Source organism: Phocoena sinus, chromosome 3, assembly GCF_008692025.1.
Source record: "Phocoena sinus isolate mPhoSin1 chromosome 3, mPhoSin1.pri, whole genome shotgun sequence".
NCBI classification, from domain to species: domain Eukaryota; kingdom Metazoa; phylum Chordata; class Mammalia; order Artiodactyla; family Phocoenidae; genus Phocoena; species Phocoena sinus.
Window position 1 is genome coordinate 48,889,230 of NC_045765.1, and position 26,412 is coordinate 48,915,641.

Consider the following 26,412-nt stretch of genomic DNA (forward strand, 5'->3'; position numbering starts at 1 on the left):
AGATTCTTTGTGAATGTTTATGAAATACATGAAGGAACAAATGAATGAATGGACCCAAGCTAGGGTTACTGAAGGATAACTTAATGCCAGCCTTAGAATCTAATTCCCCTGTAAGATATAACTATGTTTCCTTCCATTCTGTTCTCTCTCTCATTTTTTTCACATGGCTATGATCAGACTGTATATATTTTGTATCTAACTTACCTCACCTAAACTTATACATGTATATAATAAGCGTAGAAAATATCTTGTCTTTTTCCATCTTAAAATACTACAACTTCATCAAAAGAAAATGTGGAAACGAAAACTCATAATTGAAAAGAAAAATATTCATAGACCCAGCCCATTGGAATTATCACTAACATTTGGTACTTTTGCCTTTTAGGTCATCAGTTTCAGAGTGTAAGTTTTAAATGACATTATGATCACACTAAAGATGGAATTTTTCATACAAGTTTTTTAACAGACTTGGCATTTCATTGCATAAACAGTTAAATGAGATCGATCAGAATTTACTTAATCGTTTCCCTATTTCTGTATATTTAGGCTGTTGTCAATTTTTTTCTTTTATAATATTGCAACAGACATTTTTTTATAAAAAGCTTTTCCAAATTTGGGTTTAAGGAAATGACTTTTGAATGGTCCCTATGCTACCCTTTAGCATCCTGCCATAATCCCCTTCATACCCTCACCCCACTGCTGATGTAATTTATGTCTCTGGCTTCTTATTTGTTTGAAGCTCATCCCTTAAGGGGTGACCTCCCAGTGTCTTCAATTATTATTTTAAATGATGCCTTAGGCCATTGCCTGGCACAGCAGTGCCCTCACCTTCCCGCCTTCGGCCTTCCAAGCATGGAGCTCAGCTGCCAAACTGGCTGTGCCCCGTCCCGTCTTCAGCACTGCTTCCAGAGTCCCAGCAGAGAGGCAGATTAACCCCTTTTGTTAGCAGAGGTAATTTGCCTGGGCTCCGCATTAATAAGGAATGCCGTAAGCGGTTGGGGTCAGGATGAACAGATCTGTCAAGCCCCAGGGTTAATTTAATAGCAATCTGTTGGCTTTCTGCCTTGTATATTAGCTGTGAATCCAGTGCTCTGTTTTGCTTTTGCCGTTTAGTTCTTTGGGACAACAGGGAAATAATTTGGATAGAGAGCTCTAAAAGATAGGAGAGAGAAAATTGACTGTCAACATGCATCATTCCATTTCCAAGATAATACAGGGAGCCCCACACTGCTCCCCTCCTTTCTCCTTCGCTCCCAACATGAAGGGCACAACCACGTATGCTGGAGGCGTGTATCTCCCTTTAGAACAGTGTAAGGGAAAAGGCCGGGTTTCTTGGTGATGCAGATGTGAAATATGCTCTCTTGTCATCCCCATAAGCCATTGAATTTTTGGAAACTAGACTCCTTCTCCCAAATGTTTTTAGAACTCAGAAAATCCTCCGCAGTTAACAATTCAAGAAATCCCTTCTCACGTTTCTGTCTCAACTTACAGTTCCAAAAAAAAAAAAAACATTCATCACATCAGGGAACACAAAAATCCTAGGTCCGATGCTGTGTCCAAATTCTGGTTCTGCAAAATGTAGCCCCCAGAGTGGTCGGTGAATTGAGAGAGCACAGATTCAAAGCAGAATCCCTGTTGCATTAGCCAGGGGAGTTTCCGGAGAGCCAGAATTACATCACTCGGAAAGGCTGGCTCTGTGAGGGCCATTCATCAGGGGAGGAGAGTGGAGTGTGGTCAAGAACCCAGGCTCTAGAGTTGGACAAACTTGGGTTCAAATCCCAGCTCCACCCTCTATGGTCATATGACCTTGGGTAACTTAACATCAGTCACTATTTCCTCTGCCAGAACATAGGCCTATTAATAATATTAACATCATAAGGGTGAGATGAAGGTCAAGTGAGACAATGCATGGCACGTGCTAAACATTAACTACTGCTTATTATTACCTTCCTTGTTGTCCTTATCATTACAGTTACTAAAAAGAGGATTGGAGTCATGGTTTCTCCCCTGAACCCCATAGAGTCAGACCAAGAGAAGCCCTCTAGTCAAAAGGAAGATGCTTGGGGATGAGGGATGGTGGGCAGGCTTAGAGGTCCAGGATGGATGGGAGGGAAGGAAGGAGGAAGGGTCCAGAGACAGCAGCCCTAAGCAGACTCAGTTCTGATGCAGTTCTTTGATGGTGGAGGATGTTCCTGGTTTCATATGTATGTTTAAGCCCTTCATTTTCACACATTCTAACTTTTGGGCTTTATTTTTAGGTGAGAAAAAAATAACCGTAGATGTGGCACCTCCCGCTACCACACAGCCAAGATCCCTTCCAGTTAAGCTTGTTTTTAGAGCTATACTGGTAGAGGTTGAGAAAGCTGACACCGGATTTTCTTGCCCTATTTTGAGAAAAGAGAAACATGCTCACTGGCACAGTAGGGGTATGGAGGCTCTTTCTGGAGGGTGATAAAATCTGACAACAGCTGAACACTAACCTCTGCTTAACCCCACCCTGTGTCGTGGCCACAAAGCCCAGGGCATGGGTCAGGGGACTGGGGAGAACATCAGAGCTGCAGCTTGGGGCCTCCTTCTGGGGGGCACTGGCCCCTGCTCCCCAGCAAGTGATGCTAACTGCAATAATATTTATAACTCTGGTAGCAGTTGAGTTGAAAGGTAGTATTTTGTGAATCAAAGGAACCCACGTGCTCTGGAGACCCAAGAAATAGTTGCATCTGGATTTGTGAGGGAAATTGTAGTAAAATGAAATGTTAGTTGTCTCAAGCTAATTTTAGGAGAAAAACCCAACAGGATTTATAAGAGGTAATTGAAAGGGAAAGAGGCACAACCAAATATAAAGCCATTATTGCACCAGATGACATGCCGGAGCATGGGTGATGTTTGATAATAGAGGACTACTTTGTTAGTGCTGACGTGACTAAAAATATCAGTAGAATTACTCGTACCTCATCTAAATTCTAAGGAGGAGATTGTGTTCCCAACTTCATGAAAAGCATAGGAGACTTTTATCCAACCCAGTCTAATAGCATTATCTGTGTCAAGTTACTGCTTGTTGATTCAATGCGGTGTTTTCCAAAATGTGATATATAAGCTCCTGGCACAGACATAAATATGTTCATTTTAATGGTTAAAAGCATTTATCTTAGGTACGGAATATTATTTAAAATGTAACTAGCTCATTAAACCCATGATTTTATGAATATTGGATTACTGCTTAGACAAGGCTAAGTAAAGAAAAAAGTGAGTCGATTTAAGTTGATGTGGAGAAAAAATGTTGTTAAAAAATGCTACCTAGTGATATACGGGTGGGGCGAAATCACAAATGTGACTCAAAAGTGAGAATCATTTTGGTTCACAGCATCCACATCACAAGGCCTGTTCCTTTGCAGGAAGTTGCTGGGTCCTTGGACAGCACCTCAGCCCCAGCCAGGTACCACCGTACCTGGACCCGTGTCTCCCGAGCTCTCAGTAGAGGTGGGAAGGGATCAGCCCAAACTCGCTCCCACTGAAGACGTTTGTTTCCACTGGGTCACCGTCATAGATGAAAGGCCAAATGTTTCATTTCAATACACAAGGATGTGGTCTTTAAAAATAGAGGTATAGTAATTCTTGATCAGAAAGGAAAATACTGAGGGGGAAAAAACCCGATGATAAAACTAACGGTATACTCCACTGGAGGCTCAAACTGTCATGCTGTACAATTGGATGGCTTCGTTTGAATGCTTAAACTCCCACATAGGCTCTAAAGCGAATCACAGCTTACAGAGACTTGAGGTCCTGTATATCTTCAATAAGAGAAATTTTGCGTAATTACTAAAGAGTACAAATCTTGCACCTGGGATAAAATCCTAGTACTGCCACTCTTTAGCCATGTGACTTGGGACAAGTTACTTACACACGCTGAGCCTCCGTTTCCCCCCTTGAAATAATGGGGGTAAGAAAGTGCTGATTATAGAGCTGTTATAAGGATTAAATGAAATAAAGTACCTGATATGCTTTTGCACAGTGACTGACCTATAGTCAGTGCTCAATAAATGGTAGCTGCTATTATTATTATTATCGACATATTATTTAAAAACATGTTATTTTAAAACATCGAAGGGGTTTCATGGAAGAGGATTTTGCAGTCTGTCCTAGATATCATGTATCAGCCCAGGAGTTCAGATAAAGATTCAAATATATTGGATTATTTAGTTGGAATATATTGGATTATTTAGTTGGCATGGGGCTGGTTTCTTAACGACTGTTGTAAAATGAGAAATGAAAGCCTTTGCAGCTTGATACATTTTAGCATGATTGCATGGGCAGGTAACTCTGATGTGATGGGGCATCTACATGTTATGAGGGATGAAATCCTGATAAGGAGCCAGGGAGACCTGAGTTCTAGTGCTACCTATGGCCACTGGGTAACCCTGGGCCTCATCTGCCCGGGACAACTAATACCTGCCTATTTGCTCACAGAGTTATGATGAGGATCCCCCGTGTGTGCTCATTGCTAACATGGTACGGTAAAATAAGACGGTGATGCTACAGTTACCCCCAAGGCTCCCCATTCTCCTGGTCCCCTCCTTGACTCGTCTGTGCCAGATATCGTCGACATCAAGCCAGCCAACATGGAGGAGCTCACAGAGGTGATCACAGCGGCCGAGTTCCACCCCCATCACTGCAACACCTTCGTGTACAGCAGCAGCAAAGGGACAATCCGGCTGTGTGACATGCGGGCGTCGGCCCTGTGTGACAGGCACACCAAATGTGAGTAGCCAGCAGCCCAGGGCTCGTGGCAGGGATGGGCCACTGGCCCCTGACATGTGGGAGGAAAAGGGGGAGGGCCTGGAGGGGTTTGATCTCCTTTCCCACCTCAGACACACTGGGAGTAAAGAAACTACACGTGTTGGCCTGACCCGGGAGTCAGTTCCATGTTTGGTATTTTGATAAAGAGGAAACCTCACGTCCAATCCCACAAACATTGGCTTCCGGCTGTGGAATACAGAGATGAACAAGACATGGGCCCTGTCATGTAACATTGTGACATGATCTGAATTATGTTCTAAGATTCCTCTTGCTGCTTTGGGGAGAATGAACCTGCAGAGTAGAAGTGGCGGGGGCGGGGGGGGACCAGTTAGGGGATGGTTGCGATATCCAGGCAGGAGATGCAGGTGACCTGGATAAGGGCAGGGCGTGAAAATGGAGAGGAGTGGACGGGTTCTGGACAGATCTTGGCAGTAGAGTTAACTGGACTTGCCGGACCGTGTGGGAGGCTGAGAATATACAGGAGTCAAGACTAGCAACTGGGGACACTAAATTAACACTGTATCGTGTATTTGAAAGTTCTTAAGAGAATAGGTCTTAAAAGTTCTCATCATAAAAAAAAAAAAATTGTAACTATGCATGGTGATGGATGTTAACTAAACTCATTGTGGTGATTATTTTGCAATATATACATGTATCAAATCATTATGCTATTCATCTAAAACCAATATGATGTTATATGTCAATTATACCTCAACTTAAAAAAAAAATAGCAGCTGGGGGAAAGGGTTAGTGGCTTCTTGGAGAGAGTGAGGCTTTGGGAACCTGCACCCTAGAAGGCCCGGTGATTCTAGTGGGCACCAGGGAAGGGCTTCAGAGAGAAGGGATGGGATAAAGTCCACCAGGCTGACAGGCCCTGGGATGACGCTGGAGTTTTCAGGGCGTTGACTGAGCAAAGCAGCTCTGAACTAGTGGGGGCTGAGTGCTTGGGGGCCAAAGGCTAAGATGTAAGCGGGTGAAGCAAGGACTCTCTGTGTAGGTGTATGGCTAGGAGAGGTGTGAGTATCCGGGTCATTTTGATCATTTCTGTTTGCTCATTCGCCGTGAGGAGTATTACACAGGAGAGCTGGTATGTCTAGTGTAGCGGGATGTAGACTGTGTGGATTCCAGAGTCATACAGACCCAGGTCAAAGGCAGTCTTCCCCCCTTATTAGCCGCCTGACTTTGTCCAACTTTCCTTTACCTTTCTGAGCCTCAGTTTTCTCATATGTAAAATGGGTATGATAATAACATCCACCTCATGGGTGTGTCATGGGGATTAGATGAGATAACTATTAAGAATTGTTAATGAGTTGTTTCATACTAAGTGTGTTTTGTGCTTCCAGGAGATTTCAATTCAGATGATCCACACTTCCAGTACTCAGTCGCCATTGTGTAGCTAGTAGCTACCATATTAGACGGTGCTGATTTAAGATTTCCTTCATTGTAGAAGGTTCTCTTGAAGAGTACCGATCTATACTGTTGGCTCCTTGAGGGTGTGGACTTACTTTGTTTTGTTCACTGCTGTTTCCCTAGCACCTGAAACAGTACCTGGCCCACGATAGATGCTTTATCGATGTTTGCTGGTGTCTGTGCTGGTATTGATCTTTGAGCAGTACTTACTTATAAGCCAAAAAGGGGGAAATGTTCAAGGCAGAAGGATCAACACGTGCAAAGGTGCTGAGGCATGAAAGGTCATAACACTTTTGGAACTGCAGGGTGACTGATATGGCTGCCATATAGGGAATGACTTGGAGAGGGAAGAGTTGAAGTTCAGGAGGAAGGTAGGAGACTGGTCATAATGGCCATGATAACGGACTTGAATTTTCTCTCAAAGTCAGTGAACAGCCACTAGAGTAACCAGGGGGACTGATTGGAATTATTTTTTGGAGAAGTTGCTTAGACTGAAGGCAGAAGGATGGAGGTTGGGTTCTGTCTGGGAGAACAAAGAGTCAAGAGAAGAGGTTAGGAAGATTCTATAACGTACGCAAGGATTTCTTAACGAGGCACTATTGAATTGGGGGCACCCGATCCTTTCTCTGGGGGAGGTAGCTGTCCTATGCATCATAGGATGTGTAGCAGCATCCCCAGCCTCTACACACTAGATGCAGGCAGCAAAGGCCAGTTATGACAACCAAAAATGTCTCCAGACATTGTGATGTATCCTGGGGTGAAAATTGCTCCCAGCTGAGAATCACAGATCTAGACTAAAATTCATTGGCAGTCCTTCAGCATGATCTTCTTGTATCTATGATGTATCCATTACTATTAAGCACTCTGAGGGGTACAGTGGAAAGGGTAAGACATCTCCTAACACTCAAGGAATTTCACGTTTGGCTGGGGAGGCAAGATGTACCCAGGACACCCAAATGAGTGGTAGAGACGATTAGGAGTTGGGATATTTGGGGAAGGGGGCAGAGAGGGACATTGGAGGTAGACCCCACAGGGGAGGCAGAGGCTTGAGTGGTAGTGTTGAAGCACAAGTAGGAATTGGATAGGTAGGAGCTAGAGAGAAGGGTGTTTGGGGTTGTACACACAAGAATGGTCAAAAGCCTGAAGTTAGGAAATGACATGAAACCTTTAAAGAGCAAGAAGTGTTGGGCTTGGGTTAGAAGGGGAATATGGAGGAAAAGAGGTCAAATAGGGATGATGGTTTATATCAAGTCAGTCGTTGAAGGTCAGAATCAGAAGTTATGCCTGCATCCATCCATTCATTCATTCATTCATTCATTGAGTACCTGCTCTATACTCAGAGTCTGGCTCCTATGGTAGCCAGTCCTTCTTAAACTTTTCCACCAAGTACAGCACTCCCAGACCCAGGCTGTAAGCCTGGCTGCTCTGCAGGAAGGGCACCAAAAGGCAATCCAGCCTCTCTGATGTGCTCTGGGTGGCCCGGCCTCTCAGCAAAGGCAAAACTGCACATGCCTGACAGAGGCCTGAGGCTCCAGGGGAGGTGCTGACCACGGTGGATTTTCTTTGAAGTCTTATTTTGTCATCTTAAAATTTCACATGGATTTTGTATTTTATTCCCATAAAATGACTACTTTCCATTTAATTTAAATATTACATTTCTACCCATCCCCAAATTTCAAGCAAAATTGACATTTCCGAAAGATGCAGCATTTATCTATGGCTTCCTATACCACATGGTGCACCCCCATATCATCCTCCTTCCTGACCTCCAAGGATGCATACATCTGCCCCAGTTTGAGAAGCGCAGCTCCAATATGTGGAGAGCAATTGGAGATCATTTGGCTGGAGAACAGAGCTATAGAATTTATGTTTTATGGAAGAGTAACACAGTGGTGGTGGGAAGAAACATAGGAGAATTAGAAGGTTTTGCTTTAGTCTCAATACAATGGAAATTCATAACCTAGATAAGAATGGTAGCACAGGGAACTCTACTCAATACTCTGTAATGGCCTATGTGGGAAAAGATTCTTAAAAAGAGTGGATATGGGCTTCCCTGGTGGCGCAGTGGTTGAGAGTCCGCCTGCCGATGCGGGGGACGCGGGTTCGTGCCCCGGTCTGGGAGGATCCCGCATGCCGCGGAGCGGCTGGGCCCGTGAGCCATGGCCGCTGAGCCTGCGCGTCCGGAGCCTGTCCTCCGCAACGGGAGAGGCCACAACAGTGAGAGGCCCGCGTAACGCATAAAAAAAAAAAAAAAAAAAAGAGTGGATATATGTATATGTATAACAGACTCACTTTGCTGACCACCTGAAACTGACACAACATTGTAAATCAACTATACCCCAATAAAAAATAAAAAAAAAAAGGATGGTAGCTATGGAAATTGAAAGAAAGGAAAGGGAAAAAGAAACATTTTTCTTTCAAAATAACTGTGGGGATGTAAAGCAGTATTAGAGATTGGTGTTCATCACACGTGGATGTTACTTGTTCAATATCCTTCCCCTCTAGACTGTAAACTCTCTGAGGACAAGAACTGAATCTGTTTTGCTCACATTGTATCACAAAGGACTGACACACAAACAGGTGCTCAGTAAATATTGATTCAATAAGTAAGTTTATGCTGAGAGTTGACATAAGCGGCGTGTGGATTGCGGACTAATAAGACGCCAAACTGAAGGAGAGTGGACGGTCGAGGACCAGTCTGGGACATGCTGTGTGGGAGGTGACATAAGCTGTCTGACCGGGCTTGAGGGGCCACCAACCCAAAGAGGATGCCAGAGATGGCACGAGAAGCCCGGTGTGTTCACAACCCAAAGTGGCAGACACAAGCCTGGGCTCTGGGGTCAGACAGACCCACAGGAGGGCTGGATAGTGAGGAGGAAGCTGCCTGGGAGGCTTGGTGAACTCTGAACTCAAGATGGAGAAAGGATAAGGCCTTAGGCATTTCCGGAACTAGAATTGTTTAGAGAAGAAGCTTTGGAATCAGAACGCAGCTCTGTCGCTCAGCAGCTGTGTGACCCCCAATCAAGTTCTGAATCCCTCTGAATCTCAAGTTCCTCCTCTGAACATAGAAATAATATAATAAAGACTGTCTCATAGGGCTGGCTGTTCCCAAGGAGTAACTCAAGTGTCCAAGAGCCTAACCCTCTGCCAGGCACACAGGAGACAGTGAACGGCAGCAGCAGTTACCACAGTTACGCCTCCTGAGTACCCCCCGGTTCCAGACCTGCAGCTCTAAGAGGCCTGAAACTCCAACCTTTATTCCATGTCCACAAGCCCCATTAGTCATTTATTTAATTAGTACTTGTTGAGCACACACTATATGTCAGGTACTCTACCAGACTCTGGGGACACAATGGTGAGCAAAACCAGATCTGCTTTCTTCCCTCTTAGAGCTCAAGGTCTGTACTAGTGAGGGTCTCCAGAAGAACAGCACCAATAGGAGATATATATATATATCATATATATACACATATGCATATATATACACACACACATACACATACATGTGTGTATGTATATATAAATGTGAAAGATTTGTTTTAAGTATTCATAACAATTAAGGTCATGCAATCATGGAGGCTGACAAGTCCCAGGATCTTCAGTGGGGCTGCAGGAGAGCTGATGAGGTAGTTTTAGTCCAAAGGCCAGCAGACTCTTGACCCAGGAAGAGCTGATGGTCCAGTCCAAGTGCGAAGGCAGGAAAAATATTGATGTCCCAGCTCGAAGGAGTCACACAGGAGAATTCCCTCTTGTTGGGAGGAGGGTCAGCCTTTTGTTCTATTCGGGCCTTCAACTGATTGGATGAGGCCCACCCACATTAGGGAGGACAATCTGCTTTACTCAGTCTGTTAATTTAAATGTTCAATTCATTCAAAAATACCCTCCTAAACCCCCAGGATAATGTCTGATGAAATATCTGGGCACCCCATGGTCCAGTCAAGTTGACACATAAGATGAACTATCACACTGTCTAAGGAGGAAAGATGCATTCATCAGACAATCACAGATAGATAATGACATTGTGACTGTAATAAGTGGTACGAAAAAGAGTCTTGTGGTGTCGTGAGGGGATGTGACAAGGACCTTATACCGCAAGGCAGTGACCACCGAGCTGCTACCTAAAGACTGAGACGTTCCCTGGGGAAAATATTGGGAAGGGTCATCAAGCCCTCGCACCCAGGAACCCCCTGGGGGCTGCTTCTCCCTGCAGCCTTGGTCCCACACAGCCCTTGAGAAGTAGAGCCCAGGGGACAGTCCCTAGGGAGGCTGGGAGCTAGCCGGCCACCTGCAGACCCCTGCCTCCCCACGCCCCATCCCGACACCAGCAGTGCTCTGAATTGCCAGCCGCCAGCCTCCTAATCTAATTAAGAAGCGAACGAAATTCATTTTCCTGACTCGTCCAAAGTGCCGACCTTCGTCAGTGTGCATCTCCCTTTGTTTGGCCGCTGTAGCGGCAGCGGCCCGAGCTCCCACCAGCTGGGAAAACAAGTTCAATCTGACCCCGCACCTGACATTTCATATTGATTTTCTCCATCCTCCTCCAATACCAGCCTTCCGTCGACCACGGTTCAGCCCGGGTGTGCGAACGGAACGGAGACAGTTCATCAGAGTTCAAAATGAAAAGCAACATTGGCTTTCGGAGATGAACTCTGAGAAGGAGGGTATTTAACAACCATCAATGTTTAATCAAAATGCTGAGGAGTTCCGTGCTATCAGAGCTGCATATATTAATTTCCATACGTCCCTCGCTCTGCATACTCAGCAGGGGTTGGAAAGGATGATTCTCTTCCTCATCTCTCAGGTTTTTTTTCTATCGCTTCTGGCGGTAATGACAAGGGTTGTATCTGCAGTTTGAGATTCTAATGGCTGAAACAATAGGGTGTTGATGGCAGCAGCAGGGGCTGGCCTGAATCTTGCTGTTCCCTTTTAATGCGTGAGTACTGGGAGTTGAGTGAAGAAACTGGCCAGGTGTGATGAATGACAACCAAGGAAACGAGAGAGAAATTAGATCTAAACTCCTTTCCAAGACCCACAGGAATCTGGTCCCTGTCCACCTTCCCATCCTCAGTTCCCTGTAGTCTGGCCACACTGGTCTGCTTCCTGTGCCTTCAACACACCAAGCCCTTTGTGCCTCAGGCCCTTTGCACAGGCTCTTCCCCTACCTGGAATGCTCTCCCACCAGGCCCTCCCTTGTTTAGACTGCTCTCATTTTGTAGGTCTCTGGGAAAATATCACCTCCTCAGAGAGGACTTCTCTTTTCCCCCCATCTGCACCCTATTTCTACTGCATCACCCTATTTTATTTCTTTATGTATTTCTTAGTACTCAGCTATAGATGTTTGTTTTTCTTCCTCTGTCTCCCTGACTAGAATGTAATCTCCCTAAGGACAGGGACTTTATTTTACCAACCCCTGCATTGCCAACCCAGCTACAAATGGGGCTTCACTGAACAACTGCGGTAGAAAAGCAGGCAGGTGGGAAAAGACAGATGAAAGAAGGTGTTTTCATTTACTAGAGTTGCTATAACAGAATACCATGAACTGGGGGGCTTAGAAAAACAAAATCTTACTGTCTCCCTGTTCTGGAGGCTAGAAGTCCTAGACCAAGGTATCAATAGGGTTCGTTTCATCTGAAGGCTGCGAAGAAAGGATCTCTTCCAGGCCTCTCTCCTTCGCTTGCTGGTGACCATCCCCTCCCTGTGTCTTCACATCATCTTCTCTCTGCACCTGTCTGTGTTCAGAACTGCCCTTCTTATAAACATACTCATCGTATTGGATTAGGCTCCACCCTCATGACCTCATTTTTTAATTTAATTACCTCTTTAAAGACCCTTCCTCCAAATATGGTTACATTCTGAGGTACTGAGGATTAGTACTTCAACATAAGAATTTGGGGAGGGGGAACACAATTCAGCCCCTAATAGAAGACCTGAAAGTCATCCAGAGCACAGTCCCTGGAGCTGACAGCTCCAGGTGTGGGTCCCAGGCCCGCTCGTTGCAGGCAGCCTGGGCAAGGCGCCAATGCTGATCTTTTCCTCCAGGTGGTAAGGGTGAAAAGTGGTCATGGACCAGCTCTTAGGACAGCCCCTGACCTGTCGTGAGCACACAGTGTGTGTGACTCTTATTGAACGTGGTGGGGGACAGAGGACAGGGGCAATAAAAACCTGTATGTGGAGCCTCTACACCTCCCCCGTGATCTCCATGTGTTTTATGGTGACGGTGCCTGGATACTTTCCCATGGTGCCGAAACATACTCGCTCTCTGAACAAAGAGGACTTAAACTGATTTTGGAGGCGATGAGGTGCTAAGAAGCCTGTTTCCTATTCAAAAACCACTCATAAGGGGAGGGGGTCTTGAATAAGTAGTTTGTTTTTACAGCATGAAAGAAAAGCAGCAGGTTAGGAGTATGGGATTACCAGATACATACCACTATATATGAAGCAGATAAACAACAAGGACCTACTGTATAGCACAGGGAACTATATACGATATCTTATAACAACCTATAATGGAAAAGAATCTGAAAGTATATATATATGTATATGTACGTACATATTTATATAACTGAATCACTTTGCTATACACCTGAAACTAACACAATCTTGTAAATCAATTAGACTCCAATTAAAATAAATAAATAATTTTTTTAAAAAAAATTTTAAGAAAAAGAAAAGTAGCAGTTGGAACCCTCAAATGGAAGTGGGACTAGAGAAAGAGGTTCCTGTGAAGGTCCATAGAGATGTCACCTGCCAACTCCCCGTGAACAGTTAAAGATGGAGCAGGTGGGGAAATGCCTATGATAAATGTTAAAGCAGCACGCAAGATTACAAGCCCACCCTGAATTCAGCAGTGTGAAGAAGAATACGTGTAGACAAAGACTGGGACTCTTCGTGAAAGGGATGATGTCAGGGCAGCAAAATTCGGGCAGCTTCCCTATTTTCCAGATTTTCCACAAGGTTGTAGTTTTACTTCTATAATTGGGAGAAGCTTGGTGGATAACAGGAGAGCCCGCTGGGTACTGCAAGGGTAGAAAGAGGAGATTCCCTCTACACACACCGTTGACAGCACCTGCCTTAGGTACTGGGGCGGGCCAGGGGGTGGGGAGCCCAGGATGATATTTCCTGTCTTAGCCCATTCGGGCTGCTATAATCAAATACCACAGACTGGATGGCTTAAACAACAAACACTTATTTCTGGAAGCTGCGAAGCCCAAGATAAGACACCAGCAGATCCAGTGTGTGGTGAAGACCAGCTTCTTGGTCCATAGATGACCATCTTCCCTCGCTGTTTCCTTGCATGGCGGAAGGATGCGAGGGAGCCTTGGAGTCTCTTTTTCGTGAGGTCACTAATCCCATTCACGAGAGCTCCACTCTCATGACCTAATCACCTCCTCAAACCCCCTTCTCCAAATACCATCACACTGGGGATTAGGTTTCAGCATACAAATTTCAGGGGACACAGTCATTCAGTCTATAGCGTTCCCTGTGAGCACAGCCCAGAACATGTCTGCTTTGTTTCTTCCCTTCTGTCAAACTAAACTGACAGTAGTGAGTGACTTCAGAGAAGGGCCAAGATAGGGAAGGAAAATCAACATGGTGTCCACTATCAGTCTCTGTCCGCGGCCTAACTGGGTGATCTTAACCGGGTTACTTAACCTCTCTGTGTCTGAATTTGCTCACCTATAATATATGACTAGTAGCAGCACTTACCTTATTAGGGGCCGTGGGAGGATTAAATGAGAAGACACCATGAAGCCTTAGGACGGTGCCTGGCCCAGGCACTGATAAGAGCTCCGTGTTTGTTATGGTCGTGAAGATGATGCTCTCTTACTTCCCTTCCAAACGTGTCTAAGAGCAGGAACGGGGGAAAAGCAGCCACAGTCGTGATGTAGTCCTGTCAGCAGCCATAATCACAGGGAACTTCTGTGACGTTTACTATATCCAGAAAGTAAGCCAAGGTCCTGACAACGCTATGGGGGACATCCTCGTATCTGTCACATTTTACAGATGAGGAAACTAGCTAAGAGGAGGAATGATACTCTGCGGCCACCAAAGAACAAGTGACACCTGGGGTTTGATCCAGTCTTGTGCCTCTTAACGAGGACTCCAGAAATCACGTGCTCAACTAAGACTTATTCAACATCCATTCATTCCTGCCTTCAGGGAGCTTACATTCTAGCGTGAAGGGAGGAGAGAAAATATATGCTAGTACGCAAATGAGTGAGCTAATTTCTGACACTGATAAAAGCTATAAGAAAATTAAAAGGGTTAACGAGTAGCCAGGGTGGTGAGGGAAAGCCTTTGAACTGAGACCCGAATTGTCAAAAGGAGCCAAACAGAGAGATAATATCAAAGTAGGAAGACCTTGACATAGGGACAACCGTGTGTGTTCAAAGAAGAGAAAAAAGACCAGTGGATGGAGATCGGTGAGCTGGGAAACAGGGTGGAGGGTGACACCGAAGAGGCAGGCTGGGGCCAGATCATGGAGAGCCTTGCAGACCAGGGCAGAGAGCCTGGATTTCATTCTAAGTGTGATGGAAGCTAGTAGACAGTTCTAAGCAGGAAAGTGAATACTCTGTTTATGGTCTTAATTTGCTATAAGGGTTGGCAGGCCAAGAAGCTCTGGGACCAGTTAGGAGGCCCTTGCCACGGTCTGGGAGGAAATGATAGTGGCTCTGACCAGGGCTGGGGTGGGTAGTGATGGCGTGATAAGTGGACAGACACAGAATCTACTGAGGCGGTAAGGCTCAGAGGACTTGCTGAGAGGCTGAAAGTGGAGAGGTGACAGAAAGGGAGCATTCTGAGAAAACTTAGGTTTGGGTTTTGAGCTGCCGAGGGTATAGTGGTAACACATACGGATGAAAAGACTCAGGAAGGAACAGGTTTGGTGTGGAAAGACCAAACACACGTCTCTTTTGGATGTGTCCGGATTGAGATGCCTGATACGCACAGTTAGAGAAGCCTGGTAACAAGTGGATACCTGAGTCTGGAAGTCAGGGGACAGGTCTGGGCTGGAGATAGAAATTTAGGAGTCATAAGCATCTCGTGGTCTTTAAAGCCATGGGACAAGGTGAAGTCACTTAGGAGAGAAGATGTAGATGCAGGGGAGTGGAGAATCCAGGATGGAGGCCAAGGGCACGTCAGCATTTGCCAGTGGGGTTGGGGGGAACAGGGGGGCAGCCTTTTACAAGAGACTGAGGATGAGCTGCCAGGGAGGTAAGAGGAAAACCAAGGGGTGACGTTGAGTAAGCATATAAGCCAAGAGAAGGGAGTGATTTAGAAAGACACTGGGATCAGTTATGTCAAATGCTTCTGCGAGGTCAAGAAAGATGAGAGTAGAGAGGTGATCATGCGCTTTAGTCTCATGGAAATCTTTGGCCATTCATTAGTTAAAGTAAAAGCAATTAGCAGACTGCCGGGCACATTAGGTTCCCAAAGTATATTTGCTGGATGAAGTCAATCACAAATGCGAACTCCATGCTCAGTGTCTGATGACACAGAGCAGATTCCTCAGTTGCATCTTAATTCCGTCATAGTTTGGCCAGACCTGCCTCACTCCTCACCTGCCCCAGAGGTCCCATCCTATTGAGAGGGTGTGGCTTGTGCTGGGGACTTGCAGGAGGTGAAGCTGGCCGGGGTGAGGAGCCATGGGTCCTCTCAGCGGCGGTGACGGGCAGCCTTGCAGCACCCGTCCTCTTGCATTGGCTCTACCGGTGAGACTGGTGCCCTTCCACACTGGCAAATCTGCAGCTCTAAATGGCCACAGAAATTCCCTCCTTCAGATGAAACCAAGGCAGGCTGGCTGTCCAGAGGTAGTCAGCCACAACCCTGCAGTGCACTTAAATCTGCCTGTCATAGGCCTGGTGTGAAGATGCTCTGACCTTTCCATGTTGTGGGGAAAAGGTATAAGCGCTTTAGGCTTTAAAGTCTGAGGTGTTTTAGTGAATAGTGTCATTAGAAAAACAGCTTGGTTTCCAGTGCAAACGGGGCAAAGTTTGATGCCTAACCTAATCTTCTAAATCAGAAATTCCATTTTCCTTTAAAGGTACGTATAGCGGAGGGGGATGGATATTAGTTTTGGGCTCTTCTAGGTCTCAGTTAAGTTTCATAGCAACCGAAGAAGATTGGTTTTAGTAACCCCAGTTTACAGATGAGGCACAGAGAGGTGAAGAAACTTGCCACAGATCACAGTGAAAGAGCCAAGATTTGAACCCGGGTCTGTCTGCTTCTGGGAGAAGAATGAGAAGAATGAATTCTTCTCCTGGGTATTTGACAGCAGAAGAAAGAGTGTGATCTTTTTCTAACATCCGCAAGGATAATTTCACGGGACTCCATTTTATATAATCCCCATGAGCTGGATTCCTCAGCCCAACAGCTTCCAGTGGCAGCACTAACTCTGCCCTTGCACAGAACATGAAATCCACTATCTCATCCATCACCTTCATCTACAAACTTAATTGCCAAGTCCTGATTCTATAGGCCACTAGATCCCTTCATACCTACAGCTCATTCCCCAGGGCTCTGATACAATGTGTCCAAAGGCATCAGCTGAGGCTGCCACTGCAATGCATCTTAAAACCTCTGAGGTTTGGGACAGCTTTGAAAGGGGTTCAGTATTGACTGGGGGTGTAATTAACAGTGTTTATTTCGGGGGGGGGCTTGGTTAGGTTAAAAATATAAGGCCCTTTATTAAAAATGCTTTTAATTTTATTACAAATCCTGATGACAGGATTACAAACACACACAGACACCCACGCCCCTGCTCCTGGAGAAAAGCCAGAGCCCTGCTACAAGCAGCAGAATTCACGGAAACCCACCCGCTGCCCCAGTCCAGCGTCTACCCCATTCAAGCTTAGCAGCAATTAGCAGAAGAACAGGCAAGGCCCAAACCATATAGTATAAATAGAATCCCTTCCCCCTTCCTCATTTCCATTTTTGATTAATTTAACCAGTTCTGTCAATTAGTCATCCTGGAGACTCCAGTTGAGTGGATTTTCCTAAGAACAAGAAAGCTTATTAATTTTGGAGGCAAGTGTCATTCATTAGCACTTGCCACTGTCCCAGGTCCCGCCCTCTCCCCCGCAGGAGGTCTTAGATAAGAAGGCAGCAGAGGCTGAAACGGGTTCAGGCATGTGGCTGCAGCCCCAGAGACACACAGAACGGGAAAGGTTGGCCATGAGGTTATAGGTGGCTCTGGCTGCTCTGGGCTTGGGACGTCTCAAGGCCACTTACCTGTCATCACGGTCCATGACAAACCATCACTGGCAAAGCAGTCACAGACACCGGATGAGAGCGCCAGTCCAGGGGATACCCAGGAGAAATTTTCCCCAGGGAGGGACATTGCCCTGACAGAGCCTAGGGAGGGCTCTGGCCAGGGCAGGATGGGTCTTACTATAGCCTGTCTCTTCCCACCAGAGGGGACATCCAAGTTCACCTCTTCCTTTTTGTATTGAGTTTCCTATGGCTGCTGTAACAAATGACCACCAACTTAGTGACTAAAACAACATAAACGTGTCATCTTATAGTTCCGTGGGTCAGAAGACTGACATGGGTCTCACTGGCTAAAATCCAGGTGTGAGGAGGGCTGTGTTCCCTTCTGGAGGCTCAAGGGGACAGTCTGTTTCTTTGCTTTCTCCAGCTTCTTGAGGCCATCGCATTCCTTGGCTTATGGTCCCTTTCTCCATCTGAAAGCCAGCAACAGTGGGACAAACCCTTCTCCTGCCCTATCACCCTGACTCTCCTCTTCTGCCTCCCTCGTCCACATATAAGGACCATTGTGATCACAGTGGGCCCACACAGGTGATCCAGGCTAATCCCCTTACTTTAAGGTCAGCTGATGAGCAACTTTAATTCCACCTACAATCTTAATTCCCCTTTGCCGAGAAAGGGAACATATTCATGAGTTCTGGAGATTAGAACATGGACATCCTTGAGAAGGCATTATTCTGCCTATCATACTCTTCAAGTTTCGCCACGCAGGCTAAGTACCCTCCATCAGAGCACCTGATATGATAGGTTGAAATGACCTGTTTCCGCTTCTGTCCCACTAAATGGTTTTCCTCCGGGATGGCTAAGGCTGTTTATTTTTCCCTTCTACACTTAGCATAGTGAAGGTGCTAAATAAATGCTTGTAGAACAACTAGAGTCACGCAGTTTGATAAACTTGTACCCACTCAGTGCTTCTCTTTACACAAATGAAGAGGCTCCCAGCAAAGAGTGGCTTACCCCATCTGCGTTCACTCATTTCTAGCTTTGGAATGCTTTGGAATTCGTAGACAAAGGGAAGTGGGTCTATGAAATGATGGTAATCCACCTACTGTTCATTTATTCAACAAATATTTCTTGTTGCTACTATGTTCCAGGTGCTGTTCCAGGCACTAAGAAAATGGTACCTCCTTCCCCCATGGCACTCTATCCAGGTAGATTAAGAGAGACAGCAAACACATAGGTAAATACGATAAGGCAAGATTTGGTGAAAAGTGTTTCTGGAGAAGCAGCAGCAGCCATGCCGAGGCTGTGAACCTGCGCCGTGCTTGGCAAGTCAGGGGGCAGGAGGAAGACCAGTTTGGCCACCTATAGTGTCGTGAGAAGGGGCAGCAAGAGGGGAAATGGGAGGAGGAGGCTGGTGGCTCAGATCACACGAGGACTCTACACTCAGGGTAGTCACCGCCAACAGCCCAGGGGCCTCATTCTCACTGGATTCTATGCAAAGGACTTGGGAGTTAGGCAACATGGTAGCCCTGTAGGCAAAGGCAAGGAATTTGGCTTTTATTTTATTTAAGAAGGAAAATCTGGTAGGGTCTGAGGAAAGGAGTAACGTGGTTATACTTGTAAATATATCACTCTGTGGCTGTGTAAAGAATGAAGCATCAGGAGGAAGAGTGGTTACTGGGAGAAGAGTTAGAAAGCCATCAGAATGCTCCAGGCAAGGGGGGTTATAGTGGCTTGGACTAAGATTGGGCCGATTTGGGCTACATTTTGAGCGTAAAGTTAACAGGACTTTTAAAAAAATTTTTATTTTATGTTGGAGTATCGTTGATTCACAGCGTTGTGTTAGTTTCAGGTGTACAGCAGAGTGATTCAGTTATACATGTACATGTATCTATTCTTTTTCAAAATCTTTTCCCATTTAGGTTATTACAGAGTACTGAGCAGAGTTCCCTGTGCTCCACTGTAGGTCCTTGCTGGTTATCCATTTTAAATATAGCAGTGTGTACATGTCGATCCCAAACTCCCAATCTACCCCTCCCCCCAACCCTTCCCCCCGGTAACCGTAAGTTCATTCTCTAAGTCTGTGAGTCTATTTCTGTTTTGTAAAGAAGTTCATTTGTATCATTTTTTTTTTAGATTCTGCATATAAGCAATATCATATGATATTTGTCTTTCTCTGTCTGACTGACTTCACTTAGGATCATAATCTCCAGGTCCAGGACCTTTTAAAAAAACTAGATGTGGAAGGTGAGGTTAAGGGAAGAATCCAGGGCGATGCCTAGCTTTTTGGCCTGAGCACATGTTTCGATGAAGGGCATTGAATGAGTTGGCAAAGACTAGGGGAAGGACAGTCTGGGGAGGAAACTCACAAATTCCGTGGACTGGAAGATTCACATAAAAAAACAAAGCATAAAATGATTAAATGGGTACCTTTTACTGTTGCACACTTTACCACTTACAGAACCCCTTCTCGCCCATTATCTTAATTGATCTTCATAAAACTCTTTGAGGGCTTCCCTGGTGGCGCAGTGGTTGAGAGTCCGCCTGCCAATGCAGGGGACGTGGGTTCGTGCCCTGGTCCGGGAAGATTCCACATGCCGCGGAGCAGCTGGGCCTGTGAGCCATGGCCGCTGAGCCTGCGCGTCCGGAGCCTATGCTCCGCAACGGGAGAGGCCACAACAGTGAGAGGCCCACGGACCGCAAACAAAAAAAAAAAAAAAAAAAAAAACTCTTTGAGTTCAGAGTCTTTTTTCCTTTCTACAGCTTGAGGAAATCAAGGCCCAGAAAAGATAAATCTAATACACTGATAAAGATCATGGTTTATCATGGGTTTATTTATTGTTTCATGTAATGAATTCGGCCACCTTCAGTACTTGCCCAGCACTGGAGGATAAAGAAGGGAAGGGGGAATCGCATTTGTGTGTAATTGACACATGTTTAAGTATATCAGCTAATTTGAGCCCCCCTTGCAGTTCACATAATTCTATTTTGACAGCTCGGTAGGTGGCATCAATAACTCAGCTGTGAAATCTGCTGTCCACTCAAGCAGCTTCCAGCCCCATGCGTGCAGGTCCCTTTATCTGCTGAATTACTCGAAGAACCTGCTGGCCTGCCATCATAATCAAGCACAGCCCGCCGGCCTCAGAGGGCGGGAGAATGCTCTCCCCCAGGGCACTTAAAATGATACTTGCTTTTATCTTCTCTTATATCTTTAACCTGAACATTAGGATTTATCTCCTAGATGGTCATCCTTAATCCCCGGGTCAACTTAATCTTAAAATTTTGGTGTCATTTGAAAACCCCTATAATGTAGTGAAATTGTCATTGAAGGGTTACATCTGAGATACGTGGGATCATCAAGCTTAGGAAAAAGATGGTGAGATCAAACAAAGCAAGCAGTCTGTCGATACGTGTGTGCAAGGTATTGTGCTAAACACAATGGGGTGACAGCCTTATAAGATGCACTGACTACTTCAGTGTACTTACCATGGTGGGACAAGAGGACGTGAAATTATGGAAGGTATCTAATATAAAGTTCATTTTAAATTGAATGTGAAATTTAAGATTCCCAACATCGAAGAGAGAAAATGCTGACCAAATAGTGTTTGTGCTGGACATTGTGTTAGCTGTTGAAATGAACTGTGATGGCAAACGTCATCCTCGGTGTATCCTAGGTATTCCCCAAAGTAGCATTTTTCAATCCCTGTTCACTGAGAATCTTCTGTGTTCATATCACTGTAACAGCACAAAACTACAAAACACATGGTCGCTAGCCCACTAGGAAGGTTATTAAGTAGTAGAAGCGTTCTGGGGATAGTGCCTGATGTATCATGGCTACTAAATCATCCTGAATGAATGAATGAGTGAGACATGTGCATAGAAGGTCTAACATCAGATAAAATGTGGTACGTGTCTCACAATACACTAGTGCTGTGATTCTTAGACTGTGTGTAAATGAAGGCATCGGGTCTTAGCTTTTTTCTTCAAAGTGAAAATTCTCTTCGGATTTCTTTTAGTTAGGTTAGCGAAAACAGATCCTAGTGTAGGCCTTTTGTAAAAGCAAAGTGGCAAAAGGCAAACATTTGAAAAGCAGGGGATACCTTGCATGCTGTTATGGCCAGTGGTGTTGGTTCTAGGGTCAGACAAACCCAGTGTGAACTTAACTCCTTGGACTTGAACTTAACCTCTCTCTCTAAGCCTCAGTGTCTCCCTCTATAAAATGGGGACAGTAACAGAGCCTGCATAATTGGATGGTGGTGAGGATTCAGCAAGATAACGCCTGGCCCACAGTAAGCAGTCCGTATTTATTTATGAGTGTTTTATTCTTATCACAACAATGCAGGAGCACAGAGTTACAGATGAGAAAGCGGAGACTCAAAAAAGCAAGTAATTTACATGAAGTCAGGATTGAATCGAGGGTGGAACCGAGATTCAAACGCAGGTGTAAAGCCCGTGGTGGAAGCTGTTGATAGGCAGTGCCTAGGAAAGCTTCCCGTCTTTGCCTCACTGGGCCCAAGTGGGAGGTAGCTGGATAGGCCAGGTCCCGGGAGAGCAGAGAACAGCACGGGCATTTCACTGGTGGAGTCTGGCCTTCAGGAAATCAACACGCTATGGTTCCCTTGTTTCCTGATCACCTGAGGCGGGTGACCCGAAGCGCAGGGTGTGAGCAACAGTGGAGTTGGAAAGATCTCTTACTCTTCAGCCAAATTCAAAATGAGAACAGGGCACAGACGGCCCCTTCTTCCCCATGACCAAGTCGTCCAGCAAAAGTGCTCGCTGAGAGATAAAGCCTTTATTTTCTCCAGTGATTACAAAATGTGTCTTCTCTCTGCATCGGAGTCCAGAGCCTTCAGGTCCCAGAGGCCTTGAAGTGATGATGGTATGTCTGGAGCCAGTGGGAGGGCCTAGCAGGTAATAAGGTGATCAACAGATTTGAAGATTGTTCTCCACGTCGCCCCTGGTGCCTGATGTTAGGTCCATAAGAGACATCTCTGCTCTGGTTAATTCTCTGTGGTTGGTGAGAACACACACCTAATGAAGAAGTCCAAACCAGGGGTTTAAGCCCTAGGCCAATTCAATTCATTTTACTGGGACCATGCCCTCGGAGATGGGGGCTCCCTCTGCCTGTGAGCACCAGGTTGAAGGGGTCACCCTTGCTAAACATGGGACTGGAGGAGAAATGATGCAGCATGGGGGGACAGTAGTGGGCTATAGAACCAGAGCTAGGTTTACATCCTAGCTCTGCCTCTTCCTGGCCTGTGACAAAGCCAGATGACTCTCTGACGTATCACGGCTACTAAAGCATACTGAATGAATGAGACGTTTAGAAAAGATCTAACATCGGTAAAATGTGATATGTGTCTCCCAATACACTTTCTGCATCTGTAAAGCAGGCAGCTTGTGAGAGTGGAACAGGCTATCACACACGTAAAGAGTCTAGCACAGGGCCCGGTGGATGGGAGGCAATGGCTCCACCTGCTCCAACACGGTAGCTCTGACCACTCCATGGATGCAAGTTCCAGGAGCATTCAGGCACAGCACTGACTGTCCCTAAGTTAGGAGCAATGTTTGCTTGTAGAAAGCCAGTGCTGGGAGCACAGAGGCATGCACAGGAGCCGTGAGGAGACAGGCAGTGACCAGCCCCCACCAGCATCCCTCCGTGCAGTGCTTGGCCCATGCCGAGATGGACCCTCCTCTCCCGGCTTTGCATGGAGACGACTACCAGCAGGGAGCTGCTCCCCTCTCCCTTTCCGTGTTTATGCCCCTTATTGCAGTGATTATGTAGACAGCCTAGAAAATGGGGGCATCTTGGGAGTGCAACCCTGGCCTCGCGGTGCCATGACAACCAGCTTCCGAGCAATCACCCTTAATAATGCCACACACGGTCTCTGCCACCTGGGCAGGGACTCCCAAGGGAGTTCGAGCTTCTCCTGGAGCAGCTGCACACAGTTTCCTGCTGGAAACAAATTATGAGAGGGAGAGAGAGAGAGGAGAAAGCAGGGAGTTAAGACATCTAACCTGTGTTGTACGGAGCGCACCCAGGGACCCGGGGACACTGCCTCATGTTCCTGGAGCCCACTGGCTATAGGAACATGTAATTCCACAGTAGGAGGTATACAACCCCATGGACACCTTTGTCGCCCACCCCCCGACAGAGAGAGGGATATCACGGAGTGAAAGACCAAATATGAGGGCTTGTCATGCTGGGCCTCACTGCTACCAGATTTCTTCATTAGGCTCCTGTTGAGACGCCCACTGCCAACTCATCTTGTCTGGACTGGAGCCGTCCTTTCCTGCTGCCAGCTGGCGAGAAGATGCTCAGAGCCCTCCTTCAATCAGTATCTTTCCAGAATGACAGTTCTCAAAAAGACACCTACCCCCACTGGGCTAATAAATGATTAATCCTCACAAAGGAAGGACAGTCAGGCCCCCCATGAATAAACTTACCTGTGGGTGCGAGCCCAAGTTCAGCCTTTAGAGTGACAGGCGAGCCCTGAGCCAAACAGGTTCTTGCCTCCCCTCTCTTTAGATCACAGATTCTAGCTCCTTCATGAGAAAGGTCTAACCCGGGGCTAAGGAGCCCTTAGGACACTGCCCTCACCCAGGGAGCACAGGTCCCAGTCTCACCAAGCTGTGAAATGAAAATCATTCCGTCAGGAAGCACGTGCTGCTGTTATCACTAGTGCCACCTTTCTGTGGATCCCATTCCCTGAACTAGGATTACTTGTAAATTCTGAACATATATATGTTTTATATATATTGCATATATATATATATAATTATTTTTTAATAACAGGGAGAAGTATGGAGAGTGACCAAATTAACCAGTAAGGGGAAGGAAAGGATGTACTGGGCTGAGGTGGTCAAGGAAGTCTTCCTGGAAGAGACAGTGAGCCCTGATGGTTGAACAGGAGTCAGAGAAACAGGGGAGCAGGGATAGAATGGTATTCTGGACTGATTGTATATCCCCCGCAAATGTATGTTGATATTACTAACCCCCAATGTCATGGTACTAGGAGGTAGGGCCTTTGGGAGATGATTAGGTCATGAAGGTAGAAAGAACCCTCATGAGTACAACATGTGGACGCAATAAGAAAATGATCCCCTGCGTCCCAGAGTGGGGCCTTCACCAAAATCAGACCATGCTAGCATCCTGCTCTCAGATCTCTAGCCTGTAGAGCTATGAGGAATTTCTGTTGCTCGTAAGCCACCCAATCTATGGTATTCTGTAATAGCAGCACAAACTAAGACGGGAGGGGAATAAGCATGGATCAAGCCCTGGCACATGCTAAATGCTCCATAAACATCGGGCATCATTATTGCAGCATGTAAAACAGAGGTCACACACTACAGCCCGTATGGCTTACAGGTGGCTTGTGTTTGAGCACATACTTAAAATGTTTAACTACTTACTAACATTGAAACATCAGGGTTCCTCAGAAAAATGTAGACTTTGAGACGATGTGGCAATGCTGGACCCACATTCCTGTGTGGCAGCAGGCTGCTGGAGCTGAGTGGAAACAGGGTGTAGACACTAGTTTGCCACAGTCCCTACCACTCCCTGTTGTGTACCCATGCACGCTTCATCTATCTTACTACCTGATTGGCTCCTGGAGTAAGGAGTTCTCTGACCTTGGTGCAAATGATGAGTCGGCCAGCCAGGTTGCAGTGGAGAATCTGAGCAGGAGAGAAGTGGGCAGAAACGTTGGGGTGCTGGTCCAGGGCCTGATACGAAGGGCCTGGAATGCCAGGCCAAGTGGGTGGCACTGGTGGCTGTTGGCGATGGGGAGTCACTGTAGGTGTCCGAGCAGGGACGTGGCATTGCTTTGGGAAGAGTTACCCAGCGCACAGCAGGATCACACGCAGCCTCATGTTCTGCTGCTAAATCCCGATGGTCTGTGAGCCGCTTGGCTTGCTCTGCTTTGCAGCTGCTGTGTTCTAGTTTCTCTGGACTGTGTCAGCCTATGGGTGCAGCAGCCGCAGTGGTGGCAGCAGGAATGCTGGGAGGAGATGATGGCTGAACTGTGATGGTTCACGAGCTCCCTGGGAAGCAGCAAACCTGTCCCGGCCCTCTCTGGTCTGCCTGCTAGGCCAGCTGGAGAGGAGAAGCTGCTGAAAGGGAGCAGGCTTTTCAGGGACCTCTTCAGGGAGCCAGCGGCCACTGCAGCCCAGAGAAATAAGAGCAGCTTCCCAGAGATGCGGGGGGAGCTCATAAGCCCTGTCCCCTCCCTTTATTGACAGTCTGGGGAAAGAGGAGTATTAATTTCCTGTTATTACTATAACAAATGATCACACGCTTGGTAAACTTAGTGACTTAAAACAGTAGAAGGTTATCATCTTACAGTTCAGAAGTCCACAGTGTGCCTCACTGGGTCTGCAGGGCTGGGCTCTTTTGTGGAGGCTCTGCGGGAGGGTATGCTTCTTGCCTTTTCCAGATTCTGGAGGCAGCCTCCCATGGCTCCTGGCCCCTTCCTCCATCCTCCAAGCCAGCGATCGCCATCGAGTCCCTCTCACACTGCATCCCTCTGACACTGACTCTCCTGCCTCCTTCTTCACTTAGAAAGACCCTGGTCATTACACTGCGTACTGCCAGGTAGTCCAGCATAATCGACCCATTTTGTTTGTTTGTTTGTTTGTTTTCTGGTACGCGGGCCTCTCACTGTTGTGGCCTCTCCCGTTGCGGAGCAGAGGCTCCAGGCGCGCAGGCTCAGCGGCCATGGCTCACGGGCCCAGCCGCTCCACGGCATGTGGGATCTTCCCGGACCGGGGCACGAACCCGTGTCCCCTGCATCGGCAGGCGGACTCTCAACCACTGCGCCACCAGGGAAGTCGATCGACCCACTTGAAGGTCAAGTGGTCAGCAACCTCAATTCCCTTCTGCCATGTACCATAGTCACGGGTTCTGGGGATTAAGGTGTGGACATCTTGGGGGGTAGGAGGTGGAAATGAGCAACTTTTCTTCCTTTAAGGAAGAAAACAAAGCCTCCAGCCATGATAAGT

At 46.5% G+C, this 26,412-nt stretch overlaps 1 protein-coding gene across 3 annotated transcripts in view; it reads left to right on the forward strand.

Annotated features, from left to right (window-relative positions):
- PPP2R2B (protein phosphatase 2 regulatory subunit Bbeta) overlaps positions 1–26,412 on the forward strand; it is a 678,268-nt gene that overhangs the window by 624,089 nt on the left and 27,767 nt on the right. For all 3 annotated transcript variants that reach the window (XM_032628594.1, XM_032628595.1, XM_032628593.1), the window contains one exon: positions 4,591–4,755. In XM_032628594.1, the coding sequence (XP_032484485.1) occupies positions 4,591–4,755 (165 nt within the window). The remainder of the gene's footprint in view (positions 1–4,590; positions 4,756–26,412) is intronic.